This window comes from Lemur catta, chromosome 3 (assembly GCF_020740605.2).
Source record: "Lemur catta isolate mLemCat1 chromosome 3, mLemCat1.pri, whole genome shotgun sequence".
NCBI classification, from domain to species: Eukaryota; Metazoa; Chordata; class Mammalia; order Primates; family Lemuridae; genus Lemur; species Lemur catta.
This window is the reverse complement of record NC_059130.1, coordinates 111,010,448-111,030,375: the sequence shown is the minus strand read 5'-3', so window position 1 is coordinate 111,030,375 and position 19,928 is coordinate 111,010,448. Positions and strand designations below refer to the sequence as shown.

General features: G+C 59.7%; 1 protein-coding gene across 1 annotated transcript in view; it reads left to right on the top strand.

Moving 5' to 3' along the window:
* Positions 1–4,063: 4,063 nt before the first annotated feature.
* Positions 4,064–19,928, top strand: part of EPHA8 (EPH receptor A8) — a 32,107-nt gene continuing 16,242 nt past the window's right edge. Inside the window, exons 1-3 of the mRNA XM_045546073.1 lie at positions 4,064–4,157; positions 9,506–9,570; positions 15,201–15,864. Coding sequence (XP_045402029.1) covers positions 4,064–4,157; positions 9,506–9,570; positions 15,201–15,864 — 823 coding nt within the window. The remainder of the gene's footprint in view (positions 4,158–9,505; positions 9,571–15,200; positions 15,865–19,928) is intronic.

Here is a 19,928-nt window from a genome sequence, read left to right as displayed (position 1 = left end):
CTCCGGCCTGGGAGTACTTCCAGGGCAAGGTCATATCTTGTCACCTGGGAACGCCAGCACCAGCCCAGTGGAGTGTGGACACCAAGCTCCCTCCACACCCACGGCAACTCGGGAAGACAGCTGGAGAGGGCATGTTACAGATGGAGAAACTGAGGCCCTAAGCAAACGAGGAAGCAGCATGGGCCCCGTGTCAGGAATCCAGGCTCTTCCTAAGGTCTCCAGTGACTCCCTCCTCCAGCCAGGGGAGACGGAGAGATTTATACACAAAGGTCAGGAATGCCCTGACCCCCCCCCCTCAGTCCTCCCACAGAGTGAACCAACCCTGCCCTGGGATGTGGGGCAGGGGTCTCTCCGTGGGAGTCTAGGCTCTGCTCTGAGCGAGACAGCTCGGGGCAACAGGATGTCCAGGCAGGGGGCAGGTGGCTCCAGGGTAGGTGAAGATGCAGCCACTAACCCCTGCCCCCCACATTCATACACTCACCCATCTTCTGCCAGAACACCCCTTCTGCCCCGTGTAGTTCACCCTTGGCGTCAGAGCTGCTCCCAGTCCCCTCCTAAATACGGTAACACCTTCCAACCTGAGATCTCTGGGTAGGTTTCCAAGCACCTTCACCTCTGTGAACTCACTTAAGCTTCTCAGCAACCCTTTGAGTTGGTGGCATTATCTGCATTTTTATAACTGGAGAAACTGAGGCTCAGGAAGGTGAAGTGAATGGGAATGATCGTATGTGCGGCGGGAAAAAAAAGAAAGGTGAAGGGAGAAGAAATACTCCTGGGAGCGTCCACATGGATCGGGGTTGCCTGATGTTCCCTGAAACTGCCTTCCCACTCCCAGGAGGAAGAGACATGGTCAGGGAGGGGCTGGAAGGAGAGGAAGGACCGAGCCCACCCCTGCCTCCCCCCCGCCCCCCGACAACGTGCCTGCTGTGTCTGTCAGGGTCCCAATGTGCTGACGGGAGAGGCTGAGCACGTTCAGATTCACCCCTACAGAGTTCAGGCCAAGCACACCTGGCACATGCAGCTAGCACACCTGAACAGCAATCCAGAAATGCAGCTGTCCTGGAACCCGGAAACGGCTCTCCAGCAAGGCTCGCCCGGCACATCTGGCCAGCCGAGTGCAGGCCTCTTGCACGTCTGTCTGCTGGTTCAGTTGCTGAGTTGTCCAGCAAACGGAGCACCTACTGTGCACCAGAAGGAGCCGGCGGGACCCTGCCAGGACCTGTGTGGACTCTGCTCTCATGCAGTTCAGAATCGGGGTGGGGGGCGGGGGGCAGTCAGAATCCAGTGGGGGAGAGGAGACAAAATAAACCGCAAGCATCAGGGGTTCTGCTCATGCACTCCCCAGAGCTTCTACCCAGTCAGTCCTCTCAAATCTCACTGTGCTTGTCTTTAAAATGGGTAAAAGCTCTGCACTGCAGGGATGCAACGAGAAACGGGATGTAGATTCCAGCTTGGAAGGTGCTCAGGGAATGACAGTGCCGATGGTGAAGCTGGGGCAGGGAGCCGGGCCCCAGCCCCCACCTGGGCCCTCCCAGCTGCCTTGCAGCTGGCTGACTATTCAGGAGAGGATGGGAGGCGCCATCTCCCCACAGGGCCAGTGACAGCACCTGTTTCTGGAGGAGCCTCCTCCTTCCCATTGGCCTATCTGCGAGCTGCCCCTTTGAAACACAGGACAGCAGAGGGGAGGGCTGGGAGGGAGAGACCTGGGCAGAGGACACACCTGGGCTGAGCTGTGCTGGGAGTTCCACCGGGGAAGAGCGACAACTGAAAGCATGCTGCTCTTACCACCACCGGGACATTTGGCAAAATGAGTCTCTTATTTTGCTAACAAGGATTTGGAGCGTGGCACAGACTGCTGACTGAGAACCACGCCTCACACTCCCAAGTCCTTCGAGGGTTCCTGCCTACTTTCTTCAGTTTCCTCGCCTGCACACGGGCGAACTCCAGGTTTGGTTGGCTCCACATGCACCAGGGATACAGAACGCCGACTCCCAGCAAGGCCTCCCCCAACCAACAAATATTTCTGGGAGCCGGGGCCGGAGCAGGGGCTGCTGTGAGTGTGTGTGACCCTGTCCTGCATGTGGTCTGCATTTTCTGCCCCTCCTCTGCCTACTCCCTCGATGCCCCAGGAGTGAGTTCCCAGCCACAGACTCTTCCATCTGATAAGCCTTGAAGAATGGTCTGGAGTCTCGTGGGCTGTGGCCACGGGTTTGCCCACGCAATGGTGTTATTAGAATGTTTGCATTCACTGCCAACTTTAAAAATCAAGAGATGCCACATAAAAGTTCCAGATACGCAAATTTTCTTGAAAATGCAGAATTGGGCTCACATCTCCTCTGGCGACGTTGGCTGGAGCTGGGTATGCTCTCCTAACAGTTTCCGTGAGGGTGCCTGCCTTCTGTATGCCGGCATTTGAGTTTGCCACTCTGGGTCTATCCAATCTGCTCCTCGTACCCCCCCACCCCGTTCCCTTCACAGCATCCCTGAGCAATCTCTAACTAGTATCTGCTTGAATGCCTCTGGTAACAGGAGGCTCACTACATTTGCGAGGCAGTCCATCAGAGCTGTCAGAAAGAGGTCCTAAATGGAACTGTCTCCCCCTTTCTGTAAGAAATGAAGATGCAGAGAAAAGAAGTGGGCTTTGGAGTCAAATAGGTCTGGATCTGAGCACCTCTCTACCGTCTAACCGACTGTGGGAGCTAAGGCAAAGCACGGCCTTTCTGAGCGTCAGTTTCCTTAGCTGCACCTCCCCTGCAGGGCTGCGAGGCAGAAACTGGAGCAGGTTTATAAAGCACCTTGAGCAGGGTCTGACTCATGGCACGCACTCCCCAAATGGCCTTTGTCACCCTATATAACCTCCAGCCATGGGTCCAACTCTTCCTCCGGTGACCACAGGAACCGGCAGTGAGGCAGAGGGAGCTGAACAATGGTCTGTGCCAGGCAGAAGCTGGAGGCAGAGTCAGGGACTTGCCCCATGGGCACCCACACTGGAGGGCCACCCCCAGGAGGCTGCAGGTCTCTTACTTGCTTCTGGGACTGACTCCTTGGCCCACCAGGAGCAATGCGGCTTGAGGGTAGCAGGGTGGGCCCCAGGAGGGAGCCCCGCACCCCTGCCCTCTTCCCACGGCCCTCGGCCATCTCAGGATGAGACTCCCTCCTGGGGAGAGGACCGGAGGCCGGGAAAAGTGGGGAATGGTAATCGCCCTCACTGGGGAACAGCTGCCCTCACCCCCCAGTGCCAGCGTGTGCCCGGCAGCATGCTAGGCGCTCTGCCTGGGCCCTTTCATTTAATTCGCACAACCACCCTAGGACACAGGTACTGTTATCCCTGTTTTATAGACATGGAAGTTGAGACTCAAAGAGGTTAAGAAACTTGCCCAAGGCCACCCAGCCAGGATTCACATCCTTGTCTCTCTGGTCCCTGAGCCCGCACTCATGAGCACTGCAATCTAAGGCTGGGGGGCTAAACTGGCTGGCTTCGTGCCCTGTTTTTGTTTCTAGGGGTGTGGGGGGCGGGGGGTCATTTTGTTTTTCTTTTTTACCTAAAAGTGCCTCTGAGTTGGTCTCTGAGCCTCAGTCCCTGAAGTGGTGTGTGTGCAAGCGCATGTGTCACCACGAGAGGCACTCTGTGTGTCCGAGGGTCATGCGTGTACGAGTGAGTGGGTGCCTGGCCCGTGTGTGTCCACCGGGGGAATCCCCGGGTGGGTCCGTGTTCCGGTGTCGCGGGGGCGGCCCACCTGGCTCCGGGTGCCGTGGCTGCGAGTCCCCGTGGGGGCCGTGGGGCGCGAGCGGGTGCGAGTGTGAGCGTGCGCACGTGCGGCGGTGTCCGCGGACCGGTGTCCCCCCGCCTCGGTGCTGATTGGCTCGGCGCCGTGACGGGCCGGCCCCCGCCCGGGGCGGCGGCGGCGGCGGCGGGCGCGGGTGCCCGCGTGTGCGCCGTGTGCCGGCGTGTGCGCCGCGGAGGGCGCCGGCCCGGAGTGCGGGAGAGCCGGGGAGCGCGCGACGCGCGGGCCGCCGCGGCCGAGCCCGGGGTGCGCGGCGCCCCCGCTCGCCCGGCCCGGCCATGGCCCCCGCCCGGGGCCGCCTGCCCCCCGCGCTCTGGGTCGTCACGGCCGCGGCGGCGGCGGCCACCTGCGTGTCCGCGGCGCGCGGCGAAGGTGAGCGGCGGCGGCGGGGCGGGGGCGGCCAAGGGGCGCGGCGCGCGCTGCCAGCGGCTGAACTTGCTTTGCGCGACCCTGAGCTCCAAGCAGCCAGATCCCTCGGCCTGGGGGTGCAGGGGTGGCAGCTGGGAGAGACCTGGGCTTAAGTGGCAGAGCGATGGAGATGGGGACCCGAGGGCTCGAGGAAGAGGGACAGAGGCACGGGGGACTAGGGGACAGAGGGAAAGGACAGAGGAGTGGGGAACAGGGGCAGACTGGGGGGCGGACACTGGGGAGGAGGAGACAGGACTGGACGGAGACCAGAGAAGAGGCATGGAGGAGAGAGGGGACGGCAAGGTAGGCAGGGGACGGGGACAGAGGACAGAACAGTGTGGCAGGCACTGGGGGACGGGGACACAAGAATGGGGGACAAGGGTCAGAGTGCTGAAGAAAAAGGGGATAGGATGGCATTGGGGGCGAGGGGCTGAGACAGAAATCAGGACCCGAGAGTGGCAGGGCTGGGAGGGGACGGGAAGGAGGGGCAAGGATGAGGGTCTGGGGAGAGGAGTGGCTGAGGGCCAGGGGCTGAGGACTGGGGAACACCAGCTGGAGGAGAGGCAGCTTGGGGGCAGGAGGAGTGGCCTTGGGAGAAAGGGCCAGTGAGGAGAGACTGAGGCAGGCAGGGCCTGGCGAGCGGGGCTGGTCGGGTCCAGCCAGGGTGGCGGGGGCACCCGGGGCCCAGGAAAGGGGGGCATGGACTGAGCAGTTGGGACCAAAAGCGTCTGGGAGGTGACTTTTGGTGGTGGGGTGGGGGGACAAGGAAAGCTGAGAGGGAGCACCCAGGGCCTCTCGTCTCCACACACACACCCACCTCCGCTCACCGGACACTCCAGGGCCAGCCCGGGATGCCACCCCAGTACTGCATCACACTCGCCAGCGGCTGCCTCGGACCCCCGCTGCTCCCACAGCGCTGGCCCGAGAAGCCAGACCCAGCGCCCTGTGCAGGCTCCTGGGCTGATGTCTGGGGTTCAGAGCGGGGCTGTCCCCCGGCAGGATGAATGTCGCTGTGAGAACCGGAGCCTGTGTCGCTCCTCTACGCTCAGAGAGAGCACAGATCCGCCCCTCACACACAGCTCAGTGAGATCCCACCCCACGCACAGGTGCACACACACACTCACTGGGACTCACACGTGTACACCCAGGCCTGTGCAGACACACATGCATGGACAGTGCCTCTGCCCCCCGGGTAACACCGCAGTCATATATGCAGAAATGCAGCCAGCACACGTGTGCATGAGCGCACATGTACTCACAGGCACAGATGCATGCGCATGAAAAATCCACATATGCATGTACATGTCACTCCACATGTATAAGGAGAGCCTCTCACTTGCGTTCATGTCCACTGAAACGCATGTGCGCAAACAAACGCCCGCAGACACAGATAAAATGATAGTCAGGTCCCGGAAGGGAGCAGGGGCCATTGCAGAGGGGCTGAGAGGTGAGACGCAGGCAGACAAGCCGCTGGAGTGGGGGGGATGAGGCCCAGGTTCCTGGGACACTGGGAGAAACCGGGGTGGGGGTGCTGGGTGCACAGGGAAGAGGGCAGGGTTGGGGCACAAGGGGCCTCGGACTTCGGAGCTGCGCCTGAGAAGACAGCGTTCCCGGGGGCATGGGGGGACGGGGGCGGTGTCTTTGCCCAGCAGGATGCTGAGAGGCCCATGCCAGCCCCTGGGCATGGGGGGGTGCACCCCAATTTCTCGTCTCATCTCTTCCATGGGGAGGAGCCAGCACCCTCCAGAGTCACAGGCTGGCAAGCCCCAGAGCCCCTTGAAGAGGGAACTTTGAGCAGGCTCTCATGCTGGGGACAGACCATGGGCCTGGGAGAGAGGACGTGTCCGAGGAGGGGCACAAGCTGGGGAAGAGGCAGGCGGGGGGAAGGGAGGCAGGCAGGGAGAAGCATGTCCAGGCAGGAGGGAGGCATTGTCCAAGGGCCAGAGGCCACAGTCCGTCTGATCAGCACAGCAGGGTGGCCACAGCCAGGCACGGGTGACCATTGCAAGTCAGACAGCCGTGGGGTGGAGACCTGGGGCCTGCGTTCCACAGGGACATCAGGAATCCTTTCCAGCATCATCCCTGGGCCTGTATGGAACAGCCAGAACCTGCTGGGGAGACTGTTGGAACTCAGGGAGGGGCTCTCTTTCCAATTGGGGTCCAGCAGAGGTGACAGTGCCTTTGCCTGGCCAAGTGCCCTACGCCAGGTCCCTCACCTTGGTCCTGCAGGGAAGGGCCCTGCCCCTGCAGAGATGCCCCCGAGCGCCGCCAGGTCCCAGGGCCCTCATCACTCTCTTGTGTGGAACACCCCGCGCTTCAGGGTGGTCTCCCAGTCATTCAGAGCCTGCCTGACATCCCCTGGCCACCCCGAATTCTCCAGCCTCACCATCATGCCCTGTGTCCTCAGGGAATGTAAATCAATTTAAGTATTAGTCTCAGCGAAATGGAATGGGGGAAGGTGACGGTGCCGGGGAAAAAAAGAAATCGCATAATGCCTTCCACAGTGGAACACGAGCGGCTTAGGAATTATCTGTGCTTCTCAGAGGAGGAGAGGGACCCGTCTGATCCCCCCAGAACAGCCCAGGCAGACGGGCCTAGGAGGGATGCCTGGGGACATCTTTCAGATAAGGAAACCGAGGCACGGAGAGGTTAAGGGATTCGCTTCATTGAAGGGTCCCGAGAGAGCATGAGTCCAATCCTCCCATTTTGCAAGTGGGGGGTGGGCTGAGAGGGGGAACTGGCTTCCCAGCCCAGCAGTGCAGGGGGCAGGAGAGCGTCAGGTGCGGCGACTGCAGGGTCTGGAATTCCAAGGGGACGCAGGCCCAGGCCGGCCGGCCTCCTGCCAGGTTCTCTCCAGCCCTGATCAGCCCTCCTGCGGGCCTGGCGCCTCCCTGGAGACACACTCTGTGTTCCCACCCGTACAAGGGGACATGAGGTAGGGAAGGTGGAGATGGGGACAGAGAGAGAGAGGAGGGAGGGGAGGAACAGAGAAGGGTCTGGAAGGAATTGGCACAAACAGCCCTGGAATCCTATAGCCCTTCCTGAATCCGATAGAATCGACTTTTGACTTATCTTTGGATTATCTGAGCCCCCTGGCTGGCTGACCAAGCACCAGCCGCAGATGTGGCCGGGTTTCCCAGCGGAAAAGGAAGGGCCAGAAAGTGGGATCTGCAGGCCCTAAAGTTGGGGTGTTCCAGGGGAGAATTCTAAGCGGTGGCCATTCGTTGGGGTTGCCCTGGAGTACGGGCAGGTCTGAGTGGCATCCTGGCCACATGAGGAGAAGGGGTGCACCGGCCCCAAGACCTGTGTCTGGGATGCGGGGTGGGGCGGGGGAGCCCATAGGTGTCCTCTCCCCACCCTGTCCCCAAACTCAGCCCTGCTGGTCTGGGGGAAACTGCAGTGCGGCCCCCTCCCCCTCCCACCAGCCAGCAGGAGGAGAGAGCTGCCTGACCCAGTTTTCTCTCCATTGCCTGAGAGGGAGGAGGGAGGGAGGCGGGAAGCCTTCTTCTCTCTGCCTGTGCCCCTGGCGTGGGGCCGGCTCAGGGAGGGGGGATCCCTCTGCGGACATTTGCTCCATCCCCTGATCCCACATGGCCCCTGGGGACCCAGAGAGGAACTCAGAGGCCCCCTCCCTGCTTCTGCCAGCCCCTCTCCAGCTGGCCTCCTCGGGGTCCCTGACAGTGGGTTGGGAGGGTGAGAGGCAGAGGAAATCAGCAAATAAGAGCATCCTCACTCCAGCGTTTCCTGAGGACACTTGTCTCCAGCTTGGAGGGGCAGGCTCCGAGCTCTGCAGAGCTCAGGCAGAAGGACACCCCGGCTCCCTGTGGGAAAGTTCCAGGAGGGCCCCAGCTTCAACCCTCGGTGCCCTGCCCAAGCCCACCAATGCGGGTAGTTGGAAGCCTGTTGTCAGCTGGGAGAGGAGGTTCGTGGGAGAGGAGAGAGTGGAATGGACCCTGGAGCCCAGAGCCCGCTCACACAGCTGTCCCCAGCTGGATCAAAGGGCAGCAGCCCAGAGAGGTGAAGGGACTTACACAAGGGCACACAGCACTTAGAGACAGCTGGGATTGGATCCCCGGGTTCTAAACAGTTTAATGCCCGGTAAGTGAGGGGTGGCCACGGGGACTGGAGAGAGGCAGGAGGGACGGGCCTTGGAGAGAGGGAAGTGGCGCCGGTAAGGACGGGCTCTGGGCCAGGCGTTGGCTCCAGGCTTCTCAGATGGCTTCTTAACCCTCACCCCAACCTTGAGGTCAAAGAAGTGAAGGAGCTGTTTGAGGCACGAGCCCAGGAGCGTCTGACCCCATAAGTGGCTCTTTTATCATGTTGCTGAGACCATACAGGGTCCCTTTGTGCAGGGTCTGACTTAGAATAGACCCGCCTCCTGGACCAGCGCTCCTTCCCCACCGTGGGGACTGCGCAGAGGTTCTGCCTCGCGGCCCGGGCGTGCGGGGGTGGCGGTATTGTCGGTGGTGCCGCGGCCGGTGCGCTGGACGCAGCCCCCACAGCTGCACCCTGGGGGCTCCGGACAAGCTCCTGGGCTGCTCTGCGGCTCATTGTCCCGTCTGTGAAATGGAGGTAACAGTGACTACTTCTCAGGGCATCGTGTGGGTCCCAGATGAGGCATCTAAAGCTCCCCTTGCAGAGATCAGCACACAGTAGGTGCTCACCGAGGCAGCTCCACCCCCTCAACCCCTACACCCCAGATGTGCACAGAGGGCCTGGTAGGTGCCAGGCAACACCCGGGGACAGCAGTGATTATACAGCTGGGGCCAGTCCTCAGGCGGCAGGCGTGACTTCCAGCGTGAATGTCTCAATGCCGTCACGTCACCTCGGTGAAACAAGGGTCGGGTCCCCCTCACAGAAGCCCTGCGAGGCAGGAGCCACTGTCACCCGCCATGTCACAGAGGAGGAAGCTGAGGCTCAGGGGAGTGAAGGGACTTGCCCAGGGCCACACAGCTTGTAAGTGGCAGAGCTGGGGTTCTGACCCAGGCCTGCCGGACTCCCGAGCCCCCTCTTGACTATCCCGCTGTGCCACCGACCAAGGAATTCTGCCACTTGGGCACTTATATTCCTGGAGTTTAGAAGACCGATTTCTGGCCAAGATGGCGAGGAAGGCGTCTGGGAAGACAGAGAACTTGAACTGGGCCTTCAAGGGTGGGGGAAGCGGGAAAGGGCGTCCAGGCAGAGGGAACATGTGGGCAAGGACGCGGAGCTGTGTGTTAGGGGCTCAGAGTGGCCTGGCGCGCCTGGGCTGCCCTTGTGGGGCTGGGGAGGGGGTCACAGGGGCCTGACGTCCTCTTGTCTCCGTTTTACAGTGAATTTGCTGGACACGTCGACCATCCACGGAGACTGGGGCTGGCTCACGTATCCGGCTCACGGGGTGAGTGATGGGTGGTGGGGACAGTGCCATCCCTCTGTGAGCAGAGAGTGTCTGTGACTCAGATAGATCAAAGGGAAGCAGAGGCCCAGAGAGGCAAAGGAGCTTGCCCAAGGACACACAGAAGTCAGAGGCTGATCTCTTAGCTGTTCAGTGCACGTAGACCCTTGGGATTCCAGACCAGCCCTGGTGCTGGGCTCCCGATTCTTCAGGTCTGAGACCCTAGATTTGGGGATGCTCATGTCTGTGCCCTGGGCCTACAGATTCATGATGTGCCAAGACCAGGCCCAGGGTAGCCCGGGACACAGTGACATCGAGGAAAGCCAGGCCTTCCTTCCTTCAGGACTGGTCCCCTCCTCCAGCTGCCCTGCCCTCACCGGGAGCTGCTCTGACCCCTGGAGCCACTCCTGGTCTCTCTCTTCGTTGTCAGAACCGCCTGGGTGGCACTGCCAGTCCCCACTGTGGCCAAGCCCCAGGCCCGTCTGGCCTCCGTGGTGACTCTGGGCTCGGCCCACCAGGTCCCTGTGGGTCATGTGCTCATAGGTGATGCCCCCACCCTCCTGCAGGGTGGGCTCCGGCGACAAGGCTGCGCTGCCCAGTCCCCCACTGGGGACCGAATCCTATGGGGTGGGGCAGCAGAGTGAAAGTGAGCCCCGGGCCTGGTGACGATGAGCTGGGTGGCCCTGGGTCACCACGTCACCTTCCCAAGTCTCAGTTGCCCTGTCTGTAGAAAGGCACGAGCAAGTGATGCCCTCAGGCTTGTGGCAAGGGTGGGGAGAGACGACACACAGGCTTGGCACCACGCCTGGCACGTGGTGGGCCCTCGATAGATGTGGGCTTTTGTAACGGTCATTAGCATCCTTACTAGTGTGTATTATCGCATGTGGTTGTCACCTCAGTAATGTCCCCCTGCCAACGTGCTCACACACACACACCCGCCACAGACACACGCACACCACGCACACCCCACTTCTTTCATGAGCACTTTCAGTTTCCATGGCTCTGGGGACAGAGGGACAATAATGTTAGTAACGATGATTCTAGAGACACAGAGAGTCTTTCTTGACTTTGGGGTAGGGTTTTCATCTGGGCCGTTTGTGGCCTGTGGCTGGAGGTCCAGACAGAGCCCCACTCCTCTCTCTGGGGGTCTTGTCACCAGGCAGCAGTGAGCTGAGCCTGCTGTCACCAGCCGTCCTGCACTGGGCTCCAGGGAGCTGGGACAGGCCATGTGGCCCTGACTCTCCAGGCCCGGGAGCCAGGAGGGAGCCCCACCTCCTGGCCAGCGCTGCAGCCCGAGCGGGTCAGCCCTGCCTGGGGATGGAGGCCAGGCCCTCGGGCTGTCCCTTAACCTCCCGGGCCCCATTGTCCCTCTCTGTGACACACTCAGTGTGGCTGTCACCCCAGGGTGAGTGTTGGTGTGGAAGGGCTTTGGGGAATGAGGAGGCCCAGCCTGTGGCGGAGGCCAACCGTGAGGAGGTGAGGCTTGGGGCTCAGCTGCTGGCTGAGTGGGCATTTCCTTGAGCCCCAGCAACCAGGGCACACCTGGCCCCAGGTTGGCTCTGGGGTGTCTCTGTCCCACTCAGAGCCTCGGACTTGGTGTTTAGGGAGTCATCAGGGTTTTGAGGAGCATGGCTGGACCTGTGTTTTGGATGGTCACACTGGTGATCTGGGTTCTTTGTTTGCAGGGCACTGTGCAGCATAGCTCAGCGTTCTCTCATTTTGTTTGGGAGTTAGAGCGAATAATGACAACTGATATTCATGTGGCTCTTAACAGTTCACAGACATTATGTCATTTAATCCTCACAACCAATCCTGCAAGGTGCGCACAGCCAACCCATTTCACAGATGAGGAAACTGAGGCTCAGACAGGTTCCAAGTGATGGCAAGCTGAGACTCGAACTCAGGTCTCTGGGCCTGGAGCCCGCATTGCCTCCTTCATGCTACCTTAGGAGTGCGGGTGGTGAGGCCTACCCGGTGACCTCATTGTGAGGGGTGGGAGGCAATCCTGCACCATCTGCTGGGCCAGACACCACCCCCATCTCTATGGGGCCTGGTGGTTGGTTTGCCCAGAGAGGAAAGAAGGCTGGGGTGAAGTGGGTGAAGTGCCTGGTTCCCAGACTCTCCTGACCTTGAACCCGGGCCAGGCTGGCAGGTGAGCATGCAGATTCCCACACCCAGGAGGTCTGGGGAGGGGCCTGGGCATCTCCTGCTCGGGACGTTTTCCAGGCGGTCGTCCTGTCTAGCTGGGAGGGAACCCTCTAGAGACGTCCTTGAGGTTCTGTCTGCTCCTCTGTTCAATAGTCTGGGGACAAGGACCATCCAGAGCTGTCCCCAGCATCAGATACGTTACTCGGTTGAAGGACGCATTGAGGGGTCCTGAAGGGCTGGCGCGCTGTGTCCTGCAGCCAGCGTGATGCAGGCGGGTCACTTGCCTGGGCTCCACCTCCTCGTGCACAGCATGGGGGTGAGCACAGAGGCCTTGCCGTGCGAATGTCATCAGTGGGGTGACCCGTGAAAAGGACGTTTTACCAATGAGAACCTGGAATCTCTGAGAGGTTGACAACTCCAAGGCTGGGGGAACCTGGCCCAGAGCCCCTGCCCTTCACTAGCCTGTGCCCCGCTCTGCTCCGGGAACCTGCACACGCTGGCCCACGCTCCACTTCCCCTGGTCCCCTGGCGAATCGCCGTCTACCGCAGGACGCTGCCTTCGGTAAGAGGGCACGTTGTTCGTTTCCATAGTCTCACTTGATCCTCACGACCCTAGGGGACAGACGGAAGGTGCAAGCATTAGCTACCCATTTTACAGATGAGAAGCCCAAGGCTCAGAGAGGGGAGGTGATGTCCCCGGGGCTGCACAGCTGGCTCACCACATTCTGATCTGGGAAGAGGACAGAGTTGGGGGAGCAGTGTGCTGGGGTCCATTTCTGGGGCTTGAGACTCTGCGTTGGGTAGGGAAGCCCCAGGCAGAGAGCAGATTCTGCCCTTGCTGCAGGTCTCCTGGAGTCTGTGCCACTCTGGGCATCTGCGGCAGCTCCTAGGGCTGGCAGGGCCAGGCCAGGCCATTGGCGTCAGTGGGGCAGCTGGAGCAGACTCAGATCGAGCTGATTAATTTATCCGGGCCCCTGGCAAGAAACAGACAGGGAGCAGCTGGCTGGCTCTTTGGTGCTCCATTAATTGTGACAATGACTTTAGCCCCAGATGTGCTGCAGCTCTGCCTCTGGCTGCAGAGTGGGGTGTGAGACAGGGGTTCTTCTTGGGGTGGGAGAGCAGGAACCACAAACGCTTTCAGGTGAAACTGGCACTCCCTGTGGCCCCCTAGGAGGCAGACGTCTTTCCCCACGGTCGCTGGAGACGGGCAGAGTGGGCTGTGAAGATGCTGCCAGGTCAGCCCTGTGCTAGTCCGTTCGTCAAGTGCCTTCCCGTGCCGGGCTGAGCGAGGCACTTCGCGGGCATTTCCTCCTGCAGCCTGTCAAGCCTTGTGAGGTGGGGCCTGTCTGAACCCCATTTTACAGGTGCAGGCACTGAGGTCAAGACAAGGCCAGACGGCGGGGCTCGTGCAGGCAGGAGAAGACTTGAGACACCCGTGGCCTCCACTCTGGTTCTTGGGCCGTGAGCTTGGACCCCCACGGATTCTCAGAGCGTCATGAGGCGTCGTCATCAGCTGCCCTCCCCCTTTAGGCTATAGAGATGACAGTCAAGGTGTTCCATGTGTCATGGAGCCAGGACAGGGACTGGAGCCCAATCCCTCCCTCTGCCCTCATCACCCCACCTTTGTCCCCCGCCATCCTCCTCGGAGCCCTCAGGAGTCACTGAACTCAGCCCAACAGTCCCCTCCCCTGCCAGAGGTTCCTGCCTCATCCCAGGGCCAGGCCAGCGGTGAACACGCAGATGTCACATCCAGGAGGTCCGGGGAGGGGCCTGGGAGTCTTGCGCCCACCTGGATTCCTGCTCCCTTTGGCACATCGGCCCCCACCGCCTGGCCTGTGCCTGGGGGCACTCGAGGGCAGGGAATATTTCTGGAATATCTTTTTCTTTTTTATGCCGGTAAACTACGCATAACGTTGAATGTGCCAGCTTAACCCTTTTCAAGTGTGCAGTTCCGCAGCATTAAGTGCATTGACACTGCTGTGTGACCGTCACCACTGTGCAGCTCCAGGACTCTTCTCATCTTGCAAAACTGAGGCTCTAAACCCATTCTGCCTTCTGTCTCTAAGAATCTGACTATTCTAAGCTCCTCACCTGAGTGGAATTGTACAACACTTGTCCCTTGTGTCTGGGCCATTTCTCTGAGCATAGTGTCCTCAAGGTTCACCTGTGTTGTGGCACGTGTCAGAATTTCCTTCCTTCTTAAGGCAGAATGACAGTCCCTCGTGTGCGTGTGCAACATGTTGCTCATCCCTTCGTCCATCAAGGGACACTGGGTCGCTTCCGCACTTTAGCTATTGTGAATTGTGCTGCTGTGAAGGTGGATGCACTAATTTCTCTTTGGGACCTTGCTTTCAATTGTTTTGGATCCATATGTACCCAGACATGGAACTGCTACATCATATGGTGATTCCATTTCTGATGTTTTGAGGGACCACCATACTGTTTGTCACAGCGGCCGCATCATTTTACATCCACACCAAAAACGCACGAGGATTCCAGTTTCTCCATGTCCTCGCCTATGCTTGTTAGTTTCTCTGCTTTTTTAAACTAGTAGCCATCCTAATGGGTTTGAAGTGGTGTTTCAGTGTGGTTTGGATTTGTGATTCCCTGACGATTAGTGATGTTGAGCATCTTTTCATGAGCTATTTGGCCATCTGTATATTTCTTTGGAGAAATGTCTATTCAAGTGCTTTGCCGATTTTTTAATTGGACTGTTTGTTGTTCTTTGTTGTTCAGTTGTAGGAATTCTTTATATATCCCAGATATTAATCCCTCATCAGATGTGTGACTTGCAAATATTTTCTCCCATTCCGTGGGTTGTCTTTTCACTCTGTTGAGCCTGTCTGGTTTATTTCTGAGTTGCCGACGGCAGCCGGCAGCCCGTACAGAAGCAATCACACGCGACATTCCTGCATCCTGGCACCCCCTCCGGTAGAACCCAGGCCAGCCCAGCCTTAGGTGGAGGGCAGGGGGAGTCGGTCCGTCAGGCAGTCACTCAACAAGCGCCAGCAGGAGGAGCTGCTGGAGGATGTGAGGGGGGAGAGACATGTTAGAAAGATCCCTCCGCAGCTGATATGGAAACTGGACTCGCTGACTTCCCCAAACAAGTCCCCGCACTCTAGGGACGACAGAGTAGCTGTACAGAGACGAGGTCAGAGCTTCAGCATCAGACAGGCCCGAGTCCCAGTGCGGACCCACCACCCGCTAGCTAGGCACGTGACCTCAGACATTCGGTTCCCGCGTCTGAGCCTCTATTTCCTCATCTGTCAAAAGTCAGTAAATGACCCTTCCCCAGAAGGATCATGGCCTTCTGAGCGAGGATGTCTGCAGGGTGCCTGGCACGTGGCAGCTGTGACGATCTACCCAAAGGTCAGCTCCTTCCTCCTCCTTCCCAGGACTCCACACACAGTGCCCGTGGCTTGTGGCAGGGTCGTTGGCAGAGGAGGCCCAGGTGCTCTAGCGGGCTGTGTTCTCTCTGCCCACAGTGGGACTCCATCAACGAGGTGGACGAGTCCTTCCAGCCCATCCACACGTACCAGGTGTGCAACGTCATGAGCCCCAACCAGAACAACTGGCTGCGCACGAGCTGGGTGCCCCGCGACGGCGCCCGGCGCGTCTACGCGGAGATCAAGTTTACCCTGCGCGACTGCAACAGCATGCCCGGTGTGCTGGGCACCTGCAAGGAGACCTTCAACCTCTACTACCTGGAGTCCGACCGCGACCTGGGCGCCAGCACGCAAGAAAGCCAGTTCCTCAAAATCGACACCATAGCGGCCGACGAGAGCTTCACGGGTGCCGACCTGGGGGTGCGGCGGCTCAAGCTCAACACCGAGGTGCGCGGCGTGGGGCCCCTGAGCAAGCGCGGCTTCTACCTGGCCTTCCAGGACATCGGCGCCTGCCTCGCCATCCTCTCTCTGCGCATCTACTACAAGAAGTGCCCCGCCATGGTGCGCAATCTGGCTGCCTTCTCGGAGGCGGTGACGGGGGCCGACTCGTCCTCGCTGGTGGAGGTGCGGGGCCAGTGCGTGCGGCACTCGGAGGAGCGGGACACGCCCAAGATGTACTGCAGCGCTGAGGGCGAGTGGCTGGTGCCCATCGGCAAGTGCGTGTGCAGCGCCGGCTACGAGGAGCGGCGGGATGCCTGTGTGGGTGAGCGCGCCTCGGCTGGGCAGGGCCACGGGTGTGGGGGGGACGTCAGCGTCTGGGGCATCCAGGTGGTGCACACAGCACCTGGGGGGATGGGGAGACCTCCGTGTTCCTGTGGCAGCAGAGCCACTCGGCCACCTGTGTGCCTGTGTGTTGGGGGAGGGCGTGGGGGGAGGAAGGGTGGGGGAGGGAGGCTAACTCACGTCAGGCATTGTTCTAAGCACCTTGCATGTGTTAAGTCACTTCGTCGCCACCACTACACCATGAAATAGGGACTGTTATTATCCTGGTCTTATAGATGGGGAGACTGAGGCACAGAGAGGCAAAGCAATTTGCCCAAGATCACGCAGCTAGGAAGTAGCAGACCTATGATTTGAACCCCGAAGTCTGACTCCATGGTCGCTGTTCAGAACTGCTAAATTTCTAACCTGTAGGGCAGAGGGAGTGGATCCGGGGCCCTGGGAGAAGAGTACGGTGGCAGGGTGCTGGGAAGGCGTGTGGGCAGGAGCACCCAGGGAGCAGAGTCTAGGCTGGTCTGTCACTGGGCCCCCGAACCGGGCTGCCTGTGTCTGGGGGAACTTGCCCAGGGACCTATGGGAAGAGACAGCAGAGAGCCCCTGGGTCATGACCTAGGGTGGCACCTGTTCCCATGGGTGTACTTCTGGGGTTCCCGCATCAGAGAGTGAGCCGGGCCTCAGGTGGTGTGCAGGCACGTGTGCGTGTGTGTGCGTGTGTGTGCGTGGGCAGTGGACCCCACGGGGGGTGCGTGCGGCAGGCATCCTGAGAGCAGGGCACACTGGGAGAGCGCGTGTGGACAGACGGCGGATGCCACAGCTGCTGCTGGTCCCAGCCCGGTTTCTCTCTGCCCTTCCCTGGTCTCCCCAGCAGCTGCATGCATGGCAGCTCAGCCACCCGGGGCACAGTGACGCATGGCTGCTGAGACCATTGGTTTCCCAGGGCCGAGGAGGAGAAAGGCAGAGGTTGTTCCTATGCAGGGATCAGAGAGACAGGGCCTGTCCCCAGACACCCTCAGTAAAAGCTAGTATGGGACCCTGATCAGCAGCTGGGACTCTCCTCTTGGCCCTTTGCTGCTGCCACACAGGCCCTGGGCCCGCAGTGAGGGGACCTTCAGTCCTCAGCACCCACCCCTTTTCAGGAAGGGCCCTCAGTGCTAACAGGACTGGGCAGGGCATGGGCTGACAGTCTCAGATGATACGCAGGTTGTTACAGAATTGAGCCTGTCCGGGAGAGGAGCTGCCTTGCCCAGGGATCTCTGGGACCAGGACCTTCCCTCCAGCCACCGGGCCCTTCCCAGCCCTTCCCAGAGGCTCTCTGGTTTTCCTAAGAAATCTTTCCTTACACCCCAACTGCTACGAGTCCTCGCCTGTCCTGCCCCCCAACCCCAGAACACCCTCTGTGACATTTGCTTGTTTCTGGCTTTGTTCTGCCCTCGGTAGCCTGGTTTTCCAGACTCCCCAGACCACCCGCCTCTCGTGGCTCCTGGCACAGACGTCCCTGTACTTCTCGGCTTTCTGATGGAGAATGACACAAACCCCCCTATTGCTTTCACAGCTTGCACGGGGGTGCCCCGTACACACCCGTTCATTTTTTGCTCATTGTAGTAAGGCAGCTGTTACAATTCCATTTTACAGATGGGGACGCTGAGGCACACAAGATAGTGTCATCCGCTTAGGCCTGGCAGCTGGTGAGCAGCAGAGCTGGGGCCCAAGGCAGGTCTATGTTGCTCTGAGCCAGGTGCAGGCTTTTAGCCCCTCCCTGTCCACCCCCCAGGCTGCTTTCCCTTTCAGAGCTGCTCCCAACACCCCCTCGTTCTGATGGGGATAATAAAGCGCCGTAGTGACAATTTCCAAGTGATTGCCATGTGCCAGGCACTTTCGCAAGTGCTTCTTACACCTTCTGTCAGTGTTTCGTTGTGTTGAGCATCTACTGTGTCTCGGGCACCAGAGATAGAGTCACATGGAGTCCCTGCCTTCAGGGAGTTCACATCCTTACGACAGTCCTCTAAGTGAGGTATTATAGCCCCATTTTACAGGTGACAAAAACTGAGGCCCCTCAACTTAAGTGGCAGAGTAGGGATATGATCCTGGGTTACCTGACTCCAGAGCCCTGAGCCACTTCCTCTGTCCACGATGCCCTCTTTAAAGGCCCACTGCCCTCCTCCCCAGGGCGACATTCGGATGGTCAGTGACTGGTACCGCATAGGCCGTAACAATCGGGCCGCCAGCCAGTGCGCACCCACTCAAGGCCACGTCTGCCCCCAACTCTGGAGTCAGCCACTGAGCACAGATGAGCCAGGCGTTTGTCCAGTGGGCCCTGAGACACAGATGTTCAACAGAACGAAACACTGACATAACGCGTGAGAAGTCTGCAGGACACAGACTTGCCCTACTGACTCTGGGGTCAAGGCCTTGCTTAGGGGTCTCAGGTCACGCTCCAGGCTTCTTGTCTGGCAGAGGTGGGAGGCGGAGCCCAGAGAGGGGCCGTGTCTTGCCCACGGTTCCACAACACGCCAGGGGCAGGGCTCTTGCTGGACACCCCAGGCCTGAGCAGCAGGACCTCCCGGGGCTGGGAGTGGCCAAGGCCGCCCCCATTTCCTGGCACTGCTGGCGCATTAATAAAAAATAATAAAGAAGTGCCAAAGCAGGGTTAGGGAATTGAGGCATATTTTGAATTTTACATTTAAATCATAATGCAACATAATTATGCCAGTTGCAAGATAATTACAGGTTTTATAGAAAATATTAATTCATAGTACACTGCAGGCAGTGAGATCTGGGAACGGAGTGTGGTTTTAAGTCGCACAAGGAAAGACGTTGCTCAGCCCTGCTGGTGGGCTTCTGTCATTGTCTGTGTCACCTCATTTGGGAAGGCAGCACGGGTCCCAGATGGGAGCCTGCCAGCGTCCCCCTTCCCCTCCCTGTGAGAAGCCCTTGTCCCCCTTGGAGCCCCATCACCTCCTCGGGGGGTGGCCTGGGACCACGCAGGAGCTGGGAGCACAGTGGGTGCCTGTCCTGGGCTACTTTGGACGTCCTCTCCTACCTGCGGCCACCTCTGCCTAAGCCGACCGGGTCTTCAGGAGCCCTCTTGAGGTCCATGTGACTCGCGCCCAATGTGGGGACCTCCTATTCCCTGTTGAGCAGAGGAAGGGCTGGGAGAGGGGGTCCCAGCGTGCCTGGCCCTGAGCCCCTCCCTTCTAGGAGTAGGCGAAGCCTGACACCTGCGGCAGAGGCCAGGCCCCCACCGACAGCCACCTTCCCTGCCTCGGGGTTCCCGTCGCTCTGGTTTCGCCCTCAAAGCTCCCCCCAGACGCTGGCGGGCAGCACTCAATTTTACAGGGGAAGACAGAACAGTCCAGGAGGAGAAGGGACCTGCCTGGTCACACGGTTCCTTAGAGGCCTTGCTAAGATTGCACTCAGGCCTCAGAGACCCATGAGAACATGTCAGAGCCGTGTGGAGCTAGTCCGGTTTCCCAGTGGGGAAATGGAGGCCCAGAGAGGTGAAGTGACTGGCCCAGGGGCACACAGCAAGGAGTGTTTGATGGAATCTCAGATCTCCCAATTCTTCAACCAGAAAGCTTCCCACGCTACACAGTTCCTGACCCACTGACCTCCCCCAACCCTGGGCTCTGCCTCCTCCCCGCTCCCAGACTCGCTCCAGAAGGGGGAAGGACCTCTCGGAGCATCACCCAATGGAGACTCAGCCCAGAGCCTGAAGTCCCGGTTGCCGTCCTTCCTGTCACCTGGACGCAGAATATAAATCACCCTCCATGGCCCTAATCATCCTTCTATAAATATCAGAGTCTCATTTCAGAGGGGGAGCATGAACGACGAGCTCTTTTGCCTTCCTGACTGTGTTTAAAATCTGATTTAGAATTAATTTCCTTTGGCCGTCCACCGGCGGACACCTTATTTGTCAAATCTCAAGCTCTTTGCGGGAGAGAGCAGAGAGGTGGCCGGGGCCGCAGGCAGCTGTCGGCTTGACAGGCGGCCTGGGCAAGGTGCCCTCGGCTGGGGCAGGAGCCCCTCCTGGCCCACGGCCCGACACCC